The following is a 17,160-nucleotide window of genomic DNA, read 5'->3' on the forward strand; positions in this document are numbered from 1 at the left end:
TCATTTATTTTAAAAATATTTTAGGTGATATTCAGTTTCCAATTTGAGTTGAATTCGATTTTCCTTCCTCTTCGGTTTCTATTTGAATTTTATTCAAGCATTCTTTCTTTATTTTGGGTTTTTTTTTTTGAGAATAAAACGGATTATAGTTAATTTTTTTCTCCACAGTTAATTAAGGGTACTACTGTAACTTGACAAAAGAGTAAATAAGTAAAGAGATAAGTATAAGGGTATTTTAGGGTTTTTGAGAAAATATAAAGGTGCCATATCATCAATAATTAAACAAACGGAACTTAATGGTAGGGGGCATTAGTAATTATAGACAAAGTTAAAGGTTGGATTAGTAATTTTGAAAAATACAAGGGATACAATAATAATAAAATCAAAGTACAAGGAGGCAATAATAATTATCCCTTCATCTATTTATTTCTGATAGATACCCTTTAATTTGTAGAACAGCACAACACATAAATGATGAACTTCATAAATTCAAAATCAATAATAGCTTTAGAATGTACAAGATATGATCAATTAATACTATACCAACGTACCAATATTAATTTATCGATGAGTCATGAACAAAAGTGTCAATGTGTTCACCACAAATAAAAATTTGATAAGCTAGGTAACTCACATAAAATGAAACACCAAATAGTGTTCTAGAAAAATAAAGGGTTAGTTCCCATTCTTCAACATAGTCCTTCCATTTCCCCTCTTCCTACTAATTGTTCTACCATCTGTTACTACAAATCTTCCTTCAACTTATGCAACATACTCATCCATGTGTAACTCCTGCACAATTTTTCTCTAGCTATAATTGGTAGCCTCATCCACTCAATTCTTGGGCAGCTCATTTTTTTCATACGAAAAAAATGTGTAAACAAGTTAGAAATGTAAAAGTGTTTGAAATAGTGGTAACCAAGAAACAAGAAAAACACTTACCATAAGTTAATCTTATGGTACATCTCGAGGTCCTCCATTATCTCCTCCCCAAGTACTTCTCTAGAGAAAACCCTATAGAAGATAATGGTGTCTCTCGCTTTCAACCCTTTCTCTTTCATGTACTTGCTCCATCCCCAAACAATACATTATTGTATACCGATACTTTGAACCTTACTCTTGAATAGGTCACATAAAGATGGAAGAGAATATTTTCATCATGCTGGTGTAGCAGAAATTTTCTACATCACTCTTAGTCAAAAGGATTCTTCCATTTGTTTAGGTACAGAAGAATTCTTCATTACAATTACAAATTCATTTTTTTCTTCTTAAATCCTAGACACCTTGCCCTTCCTTCACCGCCCTTGGCTTCTTGGGTCAAAACGCCAACACCAGAGAGGTCTTCTAGTAGTAGTCAATCCGTTGATCAAATATTCTACTGTCAATGCCGGTCTGAATTTCACTTTTCCAAATACAGGCGGATCTCGATCCCCGGTTCGGATGATGAACAAAAACTTCTTCCACACAATCACCATGGATCCTGCAACACAAACCTAGACAGGTTGGGTATGAATAAAGAAAATAGGGATTTTATGACACATTAACCTAATACCTACCTAGTGATTAGTAAATAACTCATGGATTTACCTTATCTCTTCCCCATATACTCCTCTGGAATTAATTTTATGGAAGATAACAGTATCTTTTGCCTTCAACCATTTCTCTTGCACATACATGCTCCATCCACGGTTGAACGCAAAGCTTTTGTTGTACTGCTGCTACCAATGAAATCTGAAGGTCCAAAGACAATGGTATACAACAATAAGAGCTATTACAATAGGTATACAACGGAAAAAAAATAGAGAAGATGGTCTTGAAACAAATATGGAGATCTTTACTTGCTCAGCAATTGCGCAAACAAAGAGAGATAGCAAAGAAATACTAATTAAGACACGTATAAGCGGTAACATAACACAGCTGCTCAATCTCGTTGCGATTAATATATTACAACTTTTAATCAAACATAAATCTGAAATGGCTCAAAATAACAACTTCCCAATAGTGCCAGACAGAGGGTGATATATTATTGATTGAGCATACTCAGCAAAGTCACATTCAAAGGAGAGGCAATAAAAAATAAACCGTCAAATATAACAAAATAGTCACTCCATAGTTGTTTAATTGGCATGCATTTAATTAAGTTTAAAAATTTACAATCGTCATATATTTTACCAAAATATTAAGTATGGTCATCGTTGTTTTGTTTTTTTTTTGATATGAAGTTCTCCGGGCCAGCTTACGTGCACCACGATTACATCCTCAAGGGAGCTTTTATATAATTAATGGCCCGCCGAATGGGTGTGAACCCAAGACCCTCCACTAGGGAGGTTGGGCATTTAACCGCTTTAGCCAAATGGGTACGAACCCAAGACTTCCCCTAGATAATCCATCATTGGCGATGGCCATCGTTGTTCTTGAAATAGACATAACTGTAATCCACAAAATGTACACAAGAAATCATGTATCCAGTGTTGGGTTGTTTGCCCTTTTAGATTTATAGATGAATTATAGCTTTCAGTACAAGGAGTAATCTAATGTAATCTCAAGGTTACAGCACATACAAGCACACACGTAGATACACACATGCACTAGGAGTTTGACTTCTAATTGGAATATATATATATATATATATCACAGAGGCACAAATGGAAATTATAGCTGGAAAAAAAATACATTAAAAGCAGATATACAAACCTCAGACCGCATGTCCTCCTGGTAAATCATTGATCCGATATGATTGATTAACTGACATGTAAAAATGATAATCACTTAAAAATTGCAAAGTAAACTAAGCATGTAACAGAAAGAAAAAGAAAAAAAAAATAGAATGCTTAAACTTAATGTCTCAGAGTTTCCATTAGTAGGCGCTGGCGCTGGCGCTGAGTAACAGTATGGGGTCCTTCAAACAGCCAAAACAGATCAATTTCAGGCTGGCCTATTAATGGAGTTTGAATAAATGGATATTGGACGGTTCTTGGCTGATAACTGGTTAACATGTATTTATTTTTCGTTTAACTGAAGTACTCAATTCGATTGCTGAAAACTTTTTTCAGATCAGATGGTGTAATTTATCGAAGGGTCAGAGCTGAACCTGCTGCATTATCTGCGGAAACTCTGAGCACAGTGTCTTACGCCCATGATCATCAAATATCCTTTCCAGAGTTATGTCATGAAGGGCAACCAAGGTTGTCTCAAGCATGTCGAGGCCAGCTTGATTTGCAAAAGTGAAAACTGGTAAAGCCTGGAAATATCATACAATATAGGTTATAATCCCTCTGATAACAAGAAAACCAGATAAAACTGCATAACTGTGAGCAATCAATAAAGTTCAAAATCACATTGGACAAACAGAAGAAGAAATATAGGCAATGCGAAAGAACTTATTCGCATCAATACAGAAATGTAACATCTCAGTGATGCTTATTCAGATTTATTTTTACATTGTTCTTATCATGCCATATATAAACAGACACATTAAAAGTAGACAAACTCTCCAACTCCACCAACTCCATCTCTTACCTTATCGTTGCTGAAGTGGATGAAAACAGAAAAGAAGACAAAATGAGGTAGAGGCAGACCTTATGCTTTGTTTTTTTTCGGGTAAAAACACAGACCTCATTCACAGAGTTCAAATAATAAAATAAATACAAATATTAATACAAATCGTTTACCCGAGAAAAGTTGTTAAATCCAAGTGCATCCCACATCTAGGACAACCTTGGTTTCATCAAGGCCTGTCAGTTACCAAGCTTTGTGTCAAACTTATATTCTCTCTCATCCATTTTTTAGCCATAGAACGGACCCCAAAACAATTGAAACGGAGCTCAAAACATTCCAAACGGTCCCCAAAACATTAGAAAAGTACTCGAAACATTCTTGCTTGATAAAATTGATGTTATCAACAACACTAACCTAATATAGCTTTAAATTCACAACTATAGCTTTTTAACTAAACTAACATAATTTCACATGTGTTGAGTTTTATTATTTTTTGAAATAATGTAATTATATAAATGTTTTCGTTTAGGAAGATAACAGATTAATGATCAAGCTTACCTTTGAAATTGAAACCTTTCAAAATCCCCCTTCACAATTAACACCATTAAGTTTTCATTAGTTTCAAATTTGCTTTTTCAATTTTACCGTCACTTGATAAATTTATTTGAAATCTTAAATAATATTTAGGGATAACTACTATTGCCCCCTATATATATAGCTTAATTACTACTTTATCCCCTATAATTTTTTGAAATTACTTATTCAACCTTCAACTTTGCATATAATTACTATTGCCCCTTACCGTTAAATTCCATAAGTTAAATGATGCATGACATATTTTATTTATTTAAAATCCCAAATCAACTCTACATTTTATATTATTTATTTACATTTATATTAAATTACATTACTATCTTCATTAATTAGGAAAACTTAAACCTAATTAAATAATCTTCTTTTGCTTGTCAAAAGAAAGAGAAAAAAGAAAAGGAAACTCATTTTCAAATTTATATATGTATTTTCAATTTGGTAATTAAAAAATAGTAATTCCTAATTTTTTGTGCTATTTTTAATTTTGTTATTTACTTTTTAGTTTAATATTGTCAAATTTAAGAAGTTTCTACTTTCAATAGATTGTTATTTATTTATTGTCTAATTTGATGTTAACAATTTTAAGAAGTTTCTACTATCACTAGAGGATTTTTTTTTTTTTTTTAATCCAAAATGACAAAAATACACGTGTAAAATTATTTCATATGACTTTTTTCTTCTAAATGAGGATAATATTATCTTTGGATTTTTTAATTATAAAAGCGCAAAATAGACATTAAAATTTAAACATTCAACCTTAATGGTCGCTTAACATTATTAGAACTGAGGTGGTCAATAGTAATTTCATAAAGAGCAGGGTTCTTTTAGTAATAAAACTATAATACAATGAGACAACAGTAATTATCCCTAATATTTATAATAATTTTTTTACATAAATTCCATTTGTTTTCATTGGAAATAGGACGCACCCCTCCAAATTAAAAAACCTTACAAATTGCCCTTCACAAAGGTACATAATTAATTTATTAGATTCAAACTAATTTATTAATATGACCATATTGACCATAGAATGATAAAATGATCATACAAGAGTATTTTTAATTGGAGGAAGTTTCAGTCATTTAATCTAGGTTAATATTGTGACATTAAAAATGTGGCAGGAGGAAATGACATAAAATTTACTGATAATTGAGGAGAACATTAATAAAATAGAAGATTAATGAATCACATGGAAAAAACAATTATGAAAGATGATTCTTTGAATCCCATTAAAAGAATTATGAAATTGCAAACTAAGTCAAAACTCACATTCGCAAAGACTTCAATGGGATTGATGAAGCTATGTAGATGCCCAAGTGCAGAACCAGCTATTCGAGCAAGTGTTACAGTTACTTGATGCATATCTAGTTAAAATGAAGCAGAAGCAGATCTTAACAATGACATAATGAATATAACATTGCTTGGTGAAAGAAATTGAATAAAACATATATGTGAATAAACTGACGGCACAATAAAGTCTACTCATTCCCATGCAGATCTCCACCATCAATCAAAGTCATAAGATTAACCCAAAAAGCACTCAGAATATCAGAATCCTTAAACACCCATCAGCACTACAAATATTATATTCAGTTATAAGACGAACAGACAGAAAAAAGTCATGGAATTAGAAAGCAGGATTCATAAATGCTAACTAAATAGTATTGGAGAACAAAATTACTGGATCAGCACACTTAAAACACAATTGCATGAAGGAGTTGAGTTGTGTTGAGTAAGCATTTAAATTCAGCAGCAACTCTATTGTGAACATGCATGCAGATCAAAAAAGATGAAAAAACATCTCAGCAAACTCCTTGGAATTTTGAAACACAAATAGCAGATTGATATCAACCAATTAGAAACCATTGCAACTATAACAAGTTAATCTTCCCAAAAAATTAGTAAGGCTACCAGCAGCAATCAAAAACCTTATTATTCAGGTATGAAACAAATAGCAGAATAACAGTTTCTTGAAAGGTAGGGGAAGAAGATAGCAAGGACAGAATGGTAAATCGAGCCTCTCACACTCCTATGAATCTCACCATATAGATGACTCCTTGCTACAGCACTCATGGTTGTAACACAATTTTTCCCTTTACTCACCAAAGTTTGTTGGAGACTGAAGTACAACAACCAAGATTACAATTCCAAAATAGAAACAAAAATAAAAACTGATTGGACTTATAACAAGTGGTACTAGCTCCAACCCTTCCCCATTTTTTAATGCTGCTGAGCCTCACTAATCATACTGGAGGAAAACAAAACAGAACAGAGCAGCAACATCAATAGGTTGAATTCTGCATCTAGTATTCAATTCACTTTTCGTACTCTTAATCCAGAACACAATTTGTGTTCATGAAAACATTAATCCTAGTAATTCACCCAAAAAAACCATCAATTCTAGTACATTTGCTGCTCCTTTCAGTTGAATGAGATTATCTGCAACCTCTATGTCTGACTTAATCCATTCCTCCAATTCTTCATCAGATCTTTCTTCATCCCTGAATTTTACCAATTGAAATTAAATTTGAACTTATACTTAAAAAGATTGATTTAATATATTAATGGCTATAAGATATGATAGTAACTTCATAATACCAAAAGTAGAAGCAAACAAAGAGGGATGAAGAGCTGCAGGTGAAATATGCCGCCACCTCAGATATTCTACCAAAATATGACGCATAGGATTGTAAGAGAGCATAGAAACATAAATAGCATGAAATTAGGCTTTCCAACCTTCAACATAAATGAATATTCAGTTTTGGTTTATTTTTCCTATTTCCCCCTCTTTCTGTTTCACATTAATTTTGGGGAGCACCATCGATAAGATTGAACCTCTCTGTAGATTCTCCTCGCTAGATATGGAGAAAAATCATTTATAAAGGGAAAAGTAATTCAAATTAGACCTTCAACTTGAAGCCTGATAAATAGTACTAGGAAATGGAATGCTGGAACAATGCCTCTATAGTGTATTTAGGATGTGATACCCTTCATTACATCTTTTCTAGGATAACCGGTCAACATATTGAAAAAAAATTACAAGACACCCAAAAAGGGCAAGAAGAGAAAGTTTGGTATGGGGGTGAAGGGGTGGGAAAGGTAAGACACCACTAAACTGGGGTCAGCCATTAGGGAAAGTTAGTGGAAACATAAAAAGCAAACAAGGAAAAACAATATAATAGTTTCAAATGGAGGAACCAGGATTACGCTGTCAATTTTCATTCTACCCTTAGATTAGACAGAACCCCAGAAAATAGAAAATGCCCTAAACTTGTAAGGGTATAAAACAGATAGTACCCAACACAAGTCTCCCACATCCAACAGGGTATGGGGATTGGGGAAGGTCAGATGTATGCAGCCTTATTTTGATTTCTAGAGAGTTTGTTTCTAAGTCTTGAACCCGCAACCGAGTGCCAAACAACTGAGCACTTGACCATAGTGCCAAGCACAACTGCACAACCATCTGAATGATACTACATAATAAAAGCAACTGAAACTAAGCTCTCTCATCTATTATAGACTTTTAGTCATCCAAGACAACAAGAATGACTAGAATATTGAAAGAAACAGAGGGAAAATCTCAAATAAACATGAAAATGTTTTCCTATTCAACAATTATAGAAAAAGAAAATAAATACTTGAATAAATGAAGTAATAATTTACAATCATTGTGAAATACTTAAAATAGAGGTAGTTACATATATATCCACCAATAGATGTATAATACTACAGCTAAATATATAACATCACATTCAACCTAGTTGCTGTCAAAATAATGCAAATTCTAGTCAAGACAAACAAAAGCCAGCCCCCCCCCCCCCCCGTAACTGCTGCCAAATATATTACCACATGCAAACTCACATTAAAGAACGAGAAAGTACAAGCCTTGTAACTAGCTAATTCCCTTGGTTCTGTGCGAGCCACACAACCACATGACAAGGTAATTCCCTTGGTTTTGTGCAAGCCACACAACCACATGACAAGGTAGTCGAAGGATTTAATGGCAAGATGTTAAGTTCAAGTTGCAAAGGGTATTTGAACACTATCGATTTGACTAGTGCTTACACAAACTACTCTAACCCCATGAGGTAATACAATATCATGAGTAATAATAATTAAGAAGGACTCTCCAGTCATCATCAAAAGGTTTTATTTTAATCAAGATCAAGATGTTAAATTTAAAGGTAATATATTACCATCTTTCAATACATAATGCCATATTCAGTTCCACTGCAATTAATGCTATACAACTTAAATTACAGCTAATTACAGGCTGACAAGAACAATTGCTATCAAATAGTGACAAATTTTGTGTTACCAATTCTGAATACTGATAAAAAAAATTATGTAAGCTATTTTACTCTTGCTACTAATAAGGTATTTAGAAAGTAAAAAATTACCCCTGTTATACTCCATCTAAGTGCTGCTGCTACCAACTTTTAATTGGAGATGAATGGATCTGGAAAAAAAAAGTAGTATAAGAGATTAACCCTCTGCAAGTGACTAACAATGTCACACACACAAAATATAAATTTTGAGAAAACATGACTAAATAAAGAGATAAGACAAACCTTATAATAGGCTGGTAAATCATTGATCCGATATGTCCATGCATTCTTTCCATCCATGATTAATTGAGACAGAAATAGCAGAATCACTTCCATGAACCTATAACTGATGATGTGTGATCCACGTATAGGCCAATCAAAACCAAAGAGTACTGCGGTGAGCCAACTTATAAAATCGTTTGGTTCCATTACCATCTAATTTCACATATTCTGCAAGGTAATAATTATTATAGGGTTAACTCAATCCAGAAAATAAGTAAATCCACCACTATCGTTCTTCTAAGGAAAACGCCAACAGAAAAGTAATGTTTCCAACTCAATTGGCTCTCCAAGTTGGCACACATGAAAAGGCCAATCTAGTTTTCACTTTCACAATTTCAATTATTATAGAACAAAGGTAAAAAAAATGGATGCAAATAGATGAAACTCGAAACAAACATATGTAACCTACAAGTGAAACGTATCTTATTGAATTTGAACACTTCATCATACCTGAAGGAGGAGAAGAAGGAGAAGAAAAAGTACCAGACTAGGTGAAGAATATGAAGAAGAAAGATTGGCGAAAGAAATTATGTGAGAGCACTGAGCAGGCGTAAATTGGATATGAAACCTAACTTGGATCACTTGATATATATAAACTAGGTTGATCGAGGCATCACGGACTCCAAAACTACGCTACCTAAAATTCATGCAACCGGGTTTTTATGGTTTGAACCATAAAACCGGACAAGTTAGATTGTACGGGTGGCTATTTATCAAAACCCACCAGACCAACTCTAGCTCGCCCTCCTATTTTGGTAAGAATTTCTAATTTAACGCAAGAGATCGACAAAAAAGGATATTTGAGTCGTTCGATTTTGAAGATCGAATAGGGAGTCGATCAGATGAGGGATTATTCAAATAGGAGTCTAACAAGAAATTTGAGTCGTTCGATTTTGAAGATCGAATACAAATACAGTGGGAGTCTGATTAGATGAGGGATTATTCAAATAGGAGTCTAACAGGAAATTTGAGTCGTTCGATTTTGAAGATCGAATACAAATACAAGTAAGAGTCTCTGATCAGATGAGGGATTATTCAAACAGGAGTCTAACAGGAAATTTGAGTCGTTCGATTATGAAGATCGAATACAAATACAAGTAGGAGTCTGATCAGATGAGGGATTATTCAAATAGGAGTTTAACTTCTAGGTATATATATATATATATATATATATATATATATATATATATCAGTCTCTATTGCGTTGTTGTTACTCATATTCTGCTCTGAGTCATTCTTCATCTCCTCTGTTAAACAGCTCTTTCCCGTTTCGTCTGAAATTCTTCTTCACCTCCTCTATTCTTCCTCTTCCTTAAGGTCGTCATGCCTCCAGTAGTATTTCGTAGGGTCAAGTACCATCCGTTAGCTATTTCGCGTTGGCGTCCATACTTCGCTGAACGTGAAAACCCCAGGAGACCATTTTCCCATGCAACAATCCGGTTCATAGTTCGACAACAACAGTTTCTAGTAATAACCTTCAGGAATATGATTAATGGAAACCCTCATCAAAGGTTTGTTGATCATCGTCGCCGCAGTGTTTCGTTGCTAGAAAAAATATTCTGCGTCCCCCTTCTGCTCAACTTTCAATTTTCTATGGATCATATCCACCGTATGCTCGCACAGCTAAAGATCCATCCATCCACCATTGAGAGACTCAAAACAGAGATTTCCATATTTGCTAAGAGTTGCGCCTCGACCTTCACACAGAGAAATGCTGAATTCTTGAATTTGGTCATAGAGATGGATGCTCCACGGGTGGAATTTCACAATGTGGTTGGAGTAATTGATGAAGAGCTCCAAGCGAGATTGATGGGTGTGGATTTAGATGGAGGTTTCAGCTTGGTTCCAGCTTCAAGATCTTCAATAGAAAAACTAGAGATCAAGGTGTTTGATAATACAGAAGATCAAGACCTGTCAACTTCTGCTTCTACTACTACTGCTACAGATACGTGTATGATTTGCATGGATGAGTTCGTGAGAGGAGCCAAGATTACACAATTGCCTTGTTCACATTTTTTTAATCCAAAATGCATCTTCAAATGGTTAGAACACAAGAATACGTGCTCGTTCTGTCGCTTTGCAATGCCTACAGAAACTTAGTTTCTTGAGTTTTATGAAAGGATTTTCATTTTTGTGTATGGTCTTTTGAACTAATTTGAGTAATTGTAAGTTTTTGAATCATGTAAATCATATGGAAATAATATTTTTCTCCCATTATTTATGGGTTAGTTCTTCCTCTCTTCATTCTCTATGGACTTTACTAAAAATCATTTCACCTGCGTTCATCAATATAGGAGTTCTTTACCCATTGAGATAGAAAGACATCATCGAGGCGGGGGAGACGCCGAGAGGCGAGACCCCGAGAACCGCACCGGCAGACAGAGGAGGGAGACGCGAGGGGAACGCCGAGCGCCAACCGCCAACGCATATCTCGCCAACGCCAACCGCCCGGGGAACCAAGCCTCTGGAATTTGGCGAACACGCAACACCAGCCCCACAAGGAAGACAACATCCACGCAGAAATGATAATGACATATAGAACCTAAGGTTGTATAATTATTTATCTTGAAAATGAGATGGATACCATATGGATGGAATTTTGAAACAGAGGATGCATTGAAACGCCATACAGCAAGGTCAACAGGAAACAGCACCTAACCCACATTCGGTCCACATGGGTAGACTTAGAAACATACAAGGGTTGTTGACAAACCAAGCACCACGGTTCAAAGGCCTTAAATAAGCTAATACCAAGTTCACCCTGGGACTAAACCCACCGGTGGGCCACCGAGTTGTGCCAAAAATTGTATATCTCGCCGAGTCTCACCGAGATGGTCGGTCTCTCAAGGTGGCGAGTCTCTCGGAGGCGGTCTTCCCATGGTTAGGATTATCCATGGAGATAAAAAAACATCATCAATTAGGATAGTGGGAGGCGGGATAGGTTTCTTGAATTGAACAAAACAACATTTGTTTAAAAATGAAAGGTGTGGAAACCCTCTGCAACAGAAGAAACGAATGGATAGGATAGGATTTGAGTTTTAACTGCCATTATTCTTTTGATTATCCAAATTTGGGTGTCAATGTGGGTCATCATGTCATGAATATTTTGAGAAAATTTCTTCTTTTCTTGTTGAGAGTTAAACACAGTGGGGGTTTTGAGAGAATTTCTTCTTTGAGAGTTAAACAATGGAGTTTTGAGAGACCTTCTGCTTCACTTTTAAGAGTTCAACAATGAAGGTTTAAGATAATTTCTTTACTTGTCAAGAGTTAAACCGTGGAGGTTTGAGAGAATTTTTTTTCTTTAAAGACTTCTTAATATAAGGTAGTCAAACCAACACTCAAATACAAATGAGGAAACTAAAAGGAATTCGGATTCCCAACGCAAGGTTAGAGTTAATGCTATAAGACTTCTAACTAGGACAGTGGAACAAGTTTGAGTAGTGATCGACCCAAAAGCCCCATGATATATCTTTTTCTTGCAAGTTTGATGTGAGATAAGTAGGGGTGTAAACGGATCAGATAGTGGTATATATCCGCATCCTATTATATTCGGACAGATTCGGATAATATCCTATTGGTTTTCGGACGAATTCTATCGGATTCGGATAATAATCGGATAGTTATTTTCTTAAGTAGATTCCTCTAAACAAACATGAATATAGATTGAATACAAGTTTTCGACTACTTGTTTACATCTTTACCTTTTCATTTGTGAGGGCTAGGTTTGAAATTTGACAATTTAACAACTTTGGTAGCTATTTTAGTAGAAAATCTAAAAAAATAGTCACATATTATAGACAAAAATTATAAAAATAAGAATAATAAATCTAAATAAGTAGGTTAATCGGATAATTTTATCGGACGGATAATATTCGATAAGAAAGGGGTATAACATATCCGCATCCTATTAATAATCGGACGGATTCGGATATCCCTAAACGGATGCAGATGCGGATGCGAATTCGGAAGCGGATTTCGGTTATCCATTTACACCCCTAGAGATAAGGAACAAAATAGGAAAACATCATCAACTCAACCAAGTTGTCAGATCAATTGAAAGCAACAATTCAAGGTTATTTATAGGTCTTATCACAACCAAAACCAAACGAGTTTTCAAAAGGTCACAGTCATCCCAGTGGTTTCCCAAGAAGGTTTTAAAAATTGTCATTAATTACCATTTTGTGACAGAAGCCTAGATGTCACAAATAAAAGGCTAACTTGCTTCAACATAGTTAAGAGAGGTCTCAAAGGTTTTGATCAAATGATGTATTTTAAAGGTGAGAACGAAACATGAATTGATAGAGGTGAGATGAGAGTGATGTATTTTACAATTTTACTTAACTAATTCTTTAAGTCGATTTACATTAATCGTAAGCTTTCTACTACTAAATTATGTATAGAATGCAGCCGGTTAGAGATGATGGATGTCGTAACCCACCAACCTAGGGTCTGAAAACTCCTATGTGTGCTTCGATTTCTTTTCTTTTCTTTTTAATAAAAAATAAAAACACTGATATTGGCACTGTCTTCATATACCCCAAATTATGTCCTACATCAAGTTTTTTAGCCTAGTAAGTTATCAAAATTAAGAACCAAGTTTCAATCAGTTTATACATACATCAACTCCCCAACTCAATATTCTGACCAATATCAGGTCCATTTCTTACAAGGAAATGGATGTTAGAAATGGACCATCCATTTCCTTGTAGATGTGTAACAAATGTCCCAACATCACATCAAATGGTAGAAATTCATTTATAGGTCACATCAATCAACTGACTGATGTGAACTTTAAACGGATTTTCACCATTTGATGTGATGTTGAGACACTTGTCACACATCTGCAAGGAAATGGATGGTCCATTTATGACAAAGAAATGGACTTGATAAATTTCCCTCAATATTCTGCCTTACCAAAACTAAGTCTAAAACTGAACCATGATTAGGATAAATCATAGGTTTATATAACAACCACTGCCAGACATTGAGGGGTATAGGCAATATAATGTTGCCATATCTAGTAGTAGTAATATATTATCACTCTTCAGAGTTAGTGATGCAATTTTCTAAATACTATTGAATGAGGTATCTTCTCACCCAAAAAAAAAAAAAAAGGGTTATTGAGATATGTAGCAACTTTAAAAATTAAGCACGCTAATATTTATAAGATATAAGAACTCTCTGTGTTCAGTGGTGTGCAGTTTATTTAGCATCCCTTTTAAGTAATAAATGAATTGCTACTTTCTTAGGGTTATAAGAATTCAACTCAATTTTCTAAGTACACACATGCAAAGCATGTATTCTGGTAAAAAGCATTAAACAAACCTGTTATTCCTTGCTAAAAGTTCTAATGAAAACATGAAACAAACCTTATAGTCTCCTGGTAAATCATTGATCCGATCCAAGCAAACATCCTTTGTATTATTGGTTACCTGAGAAGTAAAGAATATCACTTCCAAGCTCTACGCTATGTAATCACTAGATCGAGCAAGGATTTAGAAATGGACAAAATGAGAATGACAATACCTTGTAACTATAAGGGTGCGAGGCGTCTGTGGAGGCTGCATCAGCAATAATTGAGAAACTTCGCATCAGCAATGGAACCTTACCGAAATACCAATTAATATAATGGTATATTGGTTTGAACCCATATGTATCTGGCTACAAATTACCTGCGAGACAACAATTCACTGGTAAATAGTTCTAGATAATAAAATCAGAATCTTCAAGCATAAAAAGTCTTAACAATTGTATCAAATCAAGAGAACGTATTTTAATTACATTAACGAATGAAGAAATCTTTATTCTTTTCTGGATCTATATTCATATCGATGGTAGAGGGTGTTATTCCGGATAGACCATGTGATCATTGGTTAGATCTCGTAGTAGTTGCAGAGCCTGCTACGAGAAAAGAGAATGGAGTTGTCCAGCATCCCAGAGATGAATGTAAAGCATAGGAAAGAGTGGGAGTAAGAAGAATTGAACCAAAGATATCCATTCCCAATGATCAAAATACATTTATATATATCATGACCCTAACAAAGATCTATTCAGTTTTCTTCTTAAGAATCAAACCGGAGCGAGAGACCATCAATACCATGTTAGAGTTGAAGCTTGCAAATGAAGAAAGATCAATGAAGAACTGAATCAAAAACCCTAAAACAATAGAAAAAACAACAATAGGGTTTCTTTTATTAGAGTAAAGATCAATTGTGGCCAAAAGACTTAGATCATAGACTCTTCCTTACCTGAAACCACCTTACAAAGGTTTTCTCACAAGATGTATCATCGCTGAAGATGTAAATCACAGACTCATCCACCAGCCTAAGATGCAGATCAGAGACTCATCCTCACCTAAAACCACATAATATAGGGTAAGATTTAAAGTCGGAAAATCACATTTTCAGAAAACATATTAGCTAAACACCAATGCAAAGTATAAAACTCAAGTAGCACATATGAACTAAGTGGCAATACAAGAACAATGACAACAATATATACTGCATAAATCAAAATTGATTTTCTTCTACATTTTTTTAACCACATACAACAAAGCAGCTTCTCCTAGCACTTCCACTTTTATTTTTCTCGGTAATCCTATCTGTAAAGCTTCACAAGATGAGAGAAAAACCATGACACAGGAAGAGGAAATCACCTAAAAATTTATTCACCAGGTTTGTCAAATAACAAATGCATCACATAAAAGGGTAAGGTAAGTTTGTAGATCAACCCTAGCGGACAAGGAAATAGGATCTATGGACTCACACTGCGAAATGTTCTTCTTCAAACAATTAAGATGCTAAAGAATAAAAACTCAATGGGATGCGTCACATTTTATTTTATGAGTTAAATGACATCTCTAATTTCAAAGCTGAATTCTTAACACTAACAATTGATCATGTTAGACCCAAGAATCTCTATGTTTAAGGGCAAAAGCAAGCAAGTTGAAGGGGGAACCAAACGTGAACATGCAAATGCAAGACTTTAAGATGACAACCAAATGATCATCATACACTTCTACTTGGACACAGAAAATTTCGACCCCTCTTTTCCCCTGAGACTTGAACCAATGTTTTGAGACATTTACCTAAGGCATTTAGCGGTCCAAAGACCTTGTGTCAAGTATCTCTTAACTTATCATCTGTTTTCTTTAATATTTGATCTTTGACGGTCCTAAATTGCTTATGAATGTCACATAATTCAAGCATATTATGCTTGCAATGCTCATGCATTTAGCATCTGAAACCGAAAGCACCCGTTTCAGAAAACCAACAAAAAACTGAACACCACCCCAAGACGATGAAACACATATTTATAAGCTGCATAACCAACAATAGATGGCCCACCATTGGAACTGAAAGACATATTTATAAGCTGCATAACCAACTTCAGATGCTCATGCATTTTGCTTCAACTAGGATACGCAAAAGAATAATAGAAATCGGTAAAGAAACTTCAAATGTAAGCCCACTTAAATAGAAATTCAAAGTAAAAGAAGTATAGGACTACCATACAAAACAGGAATTCTTCTTCTTCTTTTTTCCCTAAAAAGGAACCGAAATGCAGGTTGCCCTTAGCTTTCTTCTCCTTTTTTTTTTTTCCTAAAATAAATTAAAAATATGGACCCAAATCGTTAGAACAACAACTCAATGGGAGATCAAAATCCTTATAAACCCTCATACGTCGATGAGATAAAGAGTAAATCTCCCAAGGTAAGGAGCTCAGATTTGCTCTCTCTCTATTCACCCGGTAGATTTGGAAGCAAAATGGACTTGCAGAAGACGCAGTTCTCTCTGTTGACGCTGTAGATTTTCGAAACCCTAACTCTTCGAAAAACCAGGATCGAAACTTTGTTCGGACTCTCGTTTGCAGACTCTCTCCTCCAAGTTTGCTTTTTCGGACTCTCGTTGTAGGCTCTATCTCCCCTGTTTTCTGTTTCAGCTCGAACGAGAATGGAGAAGAAGAGGGAAAACAATATTTTGATTTCGCATTTTTCAAATTGCTTCGGCTCTAAGGATATGAACTGGTTTGGTTTGAACGAACTTAATCGAACCGCATGAGCAGAACCGGTTACTTCACTTAAAACTGATTTAAACTCACATGTTGAAGATCGACGACTCACACTAAATTAGATCGTGAGGCTTCATCTGGGCCGTTCGCAGCTCAGCGCTGCACACAGAAGAATGGAGAAGTATCAAGTAAACGTTACCCAAAAAGGGTTCATGCAACCGGGTTTTTATGGTTTTGGACCAACTCTATCTCGCACCTCCTTTGTGTCGACCAAAACAAAATCCTATTTAACGCAAGAGATCGATCAAAAAGGAAATTTGAGTCGTTCAATTTTCAAGATCGAATACAAATACAAATAGGAGTCTGATCAGATCAAATACAAATAGGAGTCTGATCAGATGAGGGATTATTCAAATAGGAGTCTAACTTCTAGTGTATGTATATATATGAT

At 34.8% G+C, this 17,160-nt stretch overlaps 1 protein-coding gene across 1 annotated transcript in view; it reads right to left on the minus strand.

The window, feature by feature from the left end:
* Positions 1-668: 668 nt before the first annotated feature.
* LOC149013052 (homeobox-leucine zipper protein HOX32-like) overlaps positions 669-17,160 on the minus strand; it is a 47,380-nt gene continuing 30,888 nt past the window's right edge. Inside the window, exons 3-10 of the mRNA XM_089160215.1 lie at positions 14,069-14,131; positions 8,661-8,867; positions 8,490-8,548; positions 5,359-5,453; positions 3,092-3,241; positions 2,695-2,745; positions 1,588-1,731; positions 669-1,480 (exon numbers count right to left, since the gene is read on the minus strand). Coding sequence (XP_089016341.1) covers positions 1,624-1,731; positions 2,695-2,745; positions 3,092-3,241; positions 5,359-5,453; positions 8,490-8,505 — 420 coding nt within the window. The 5' untranslated portion in view covers positions 8,506-8,548; positions 8,661-8,867; positions 14,069-14,131 and the 3' untranslated portion in view covers positions 669-1,480; positions 1,588-1,623. The remainder of the gene's footprint in view (positions 1,481-1,587; positions 1,732-2,694; positions 2,746-3,091; positions 3,242-5,358; positions 5,454-8,489; positions 8,549-8,660; positions 8,868-14,068; positions 14,132-17,160) is intronic.

This window comes from Hakea prostrata, chromosome 6 (genome assembly GCF_041222555.1).
Source record: "Hakea prostrata isolate BN-2017 chromosome 6, UWA_Hpros_2, whole genome shotgun sequence".
Classification (NCBI taxonomy): domain Eukaryota; kingdom Viridiplantae; phylum Streptophyta; class Magnoliopsida; order Proteales; family Proteaceae; genus Hakea; species Hakea prostrata.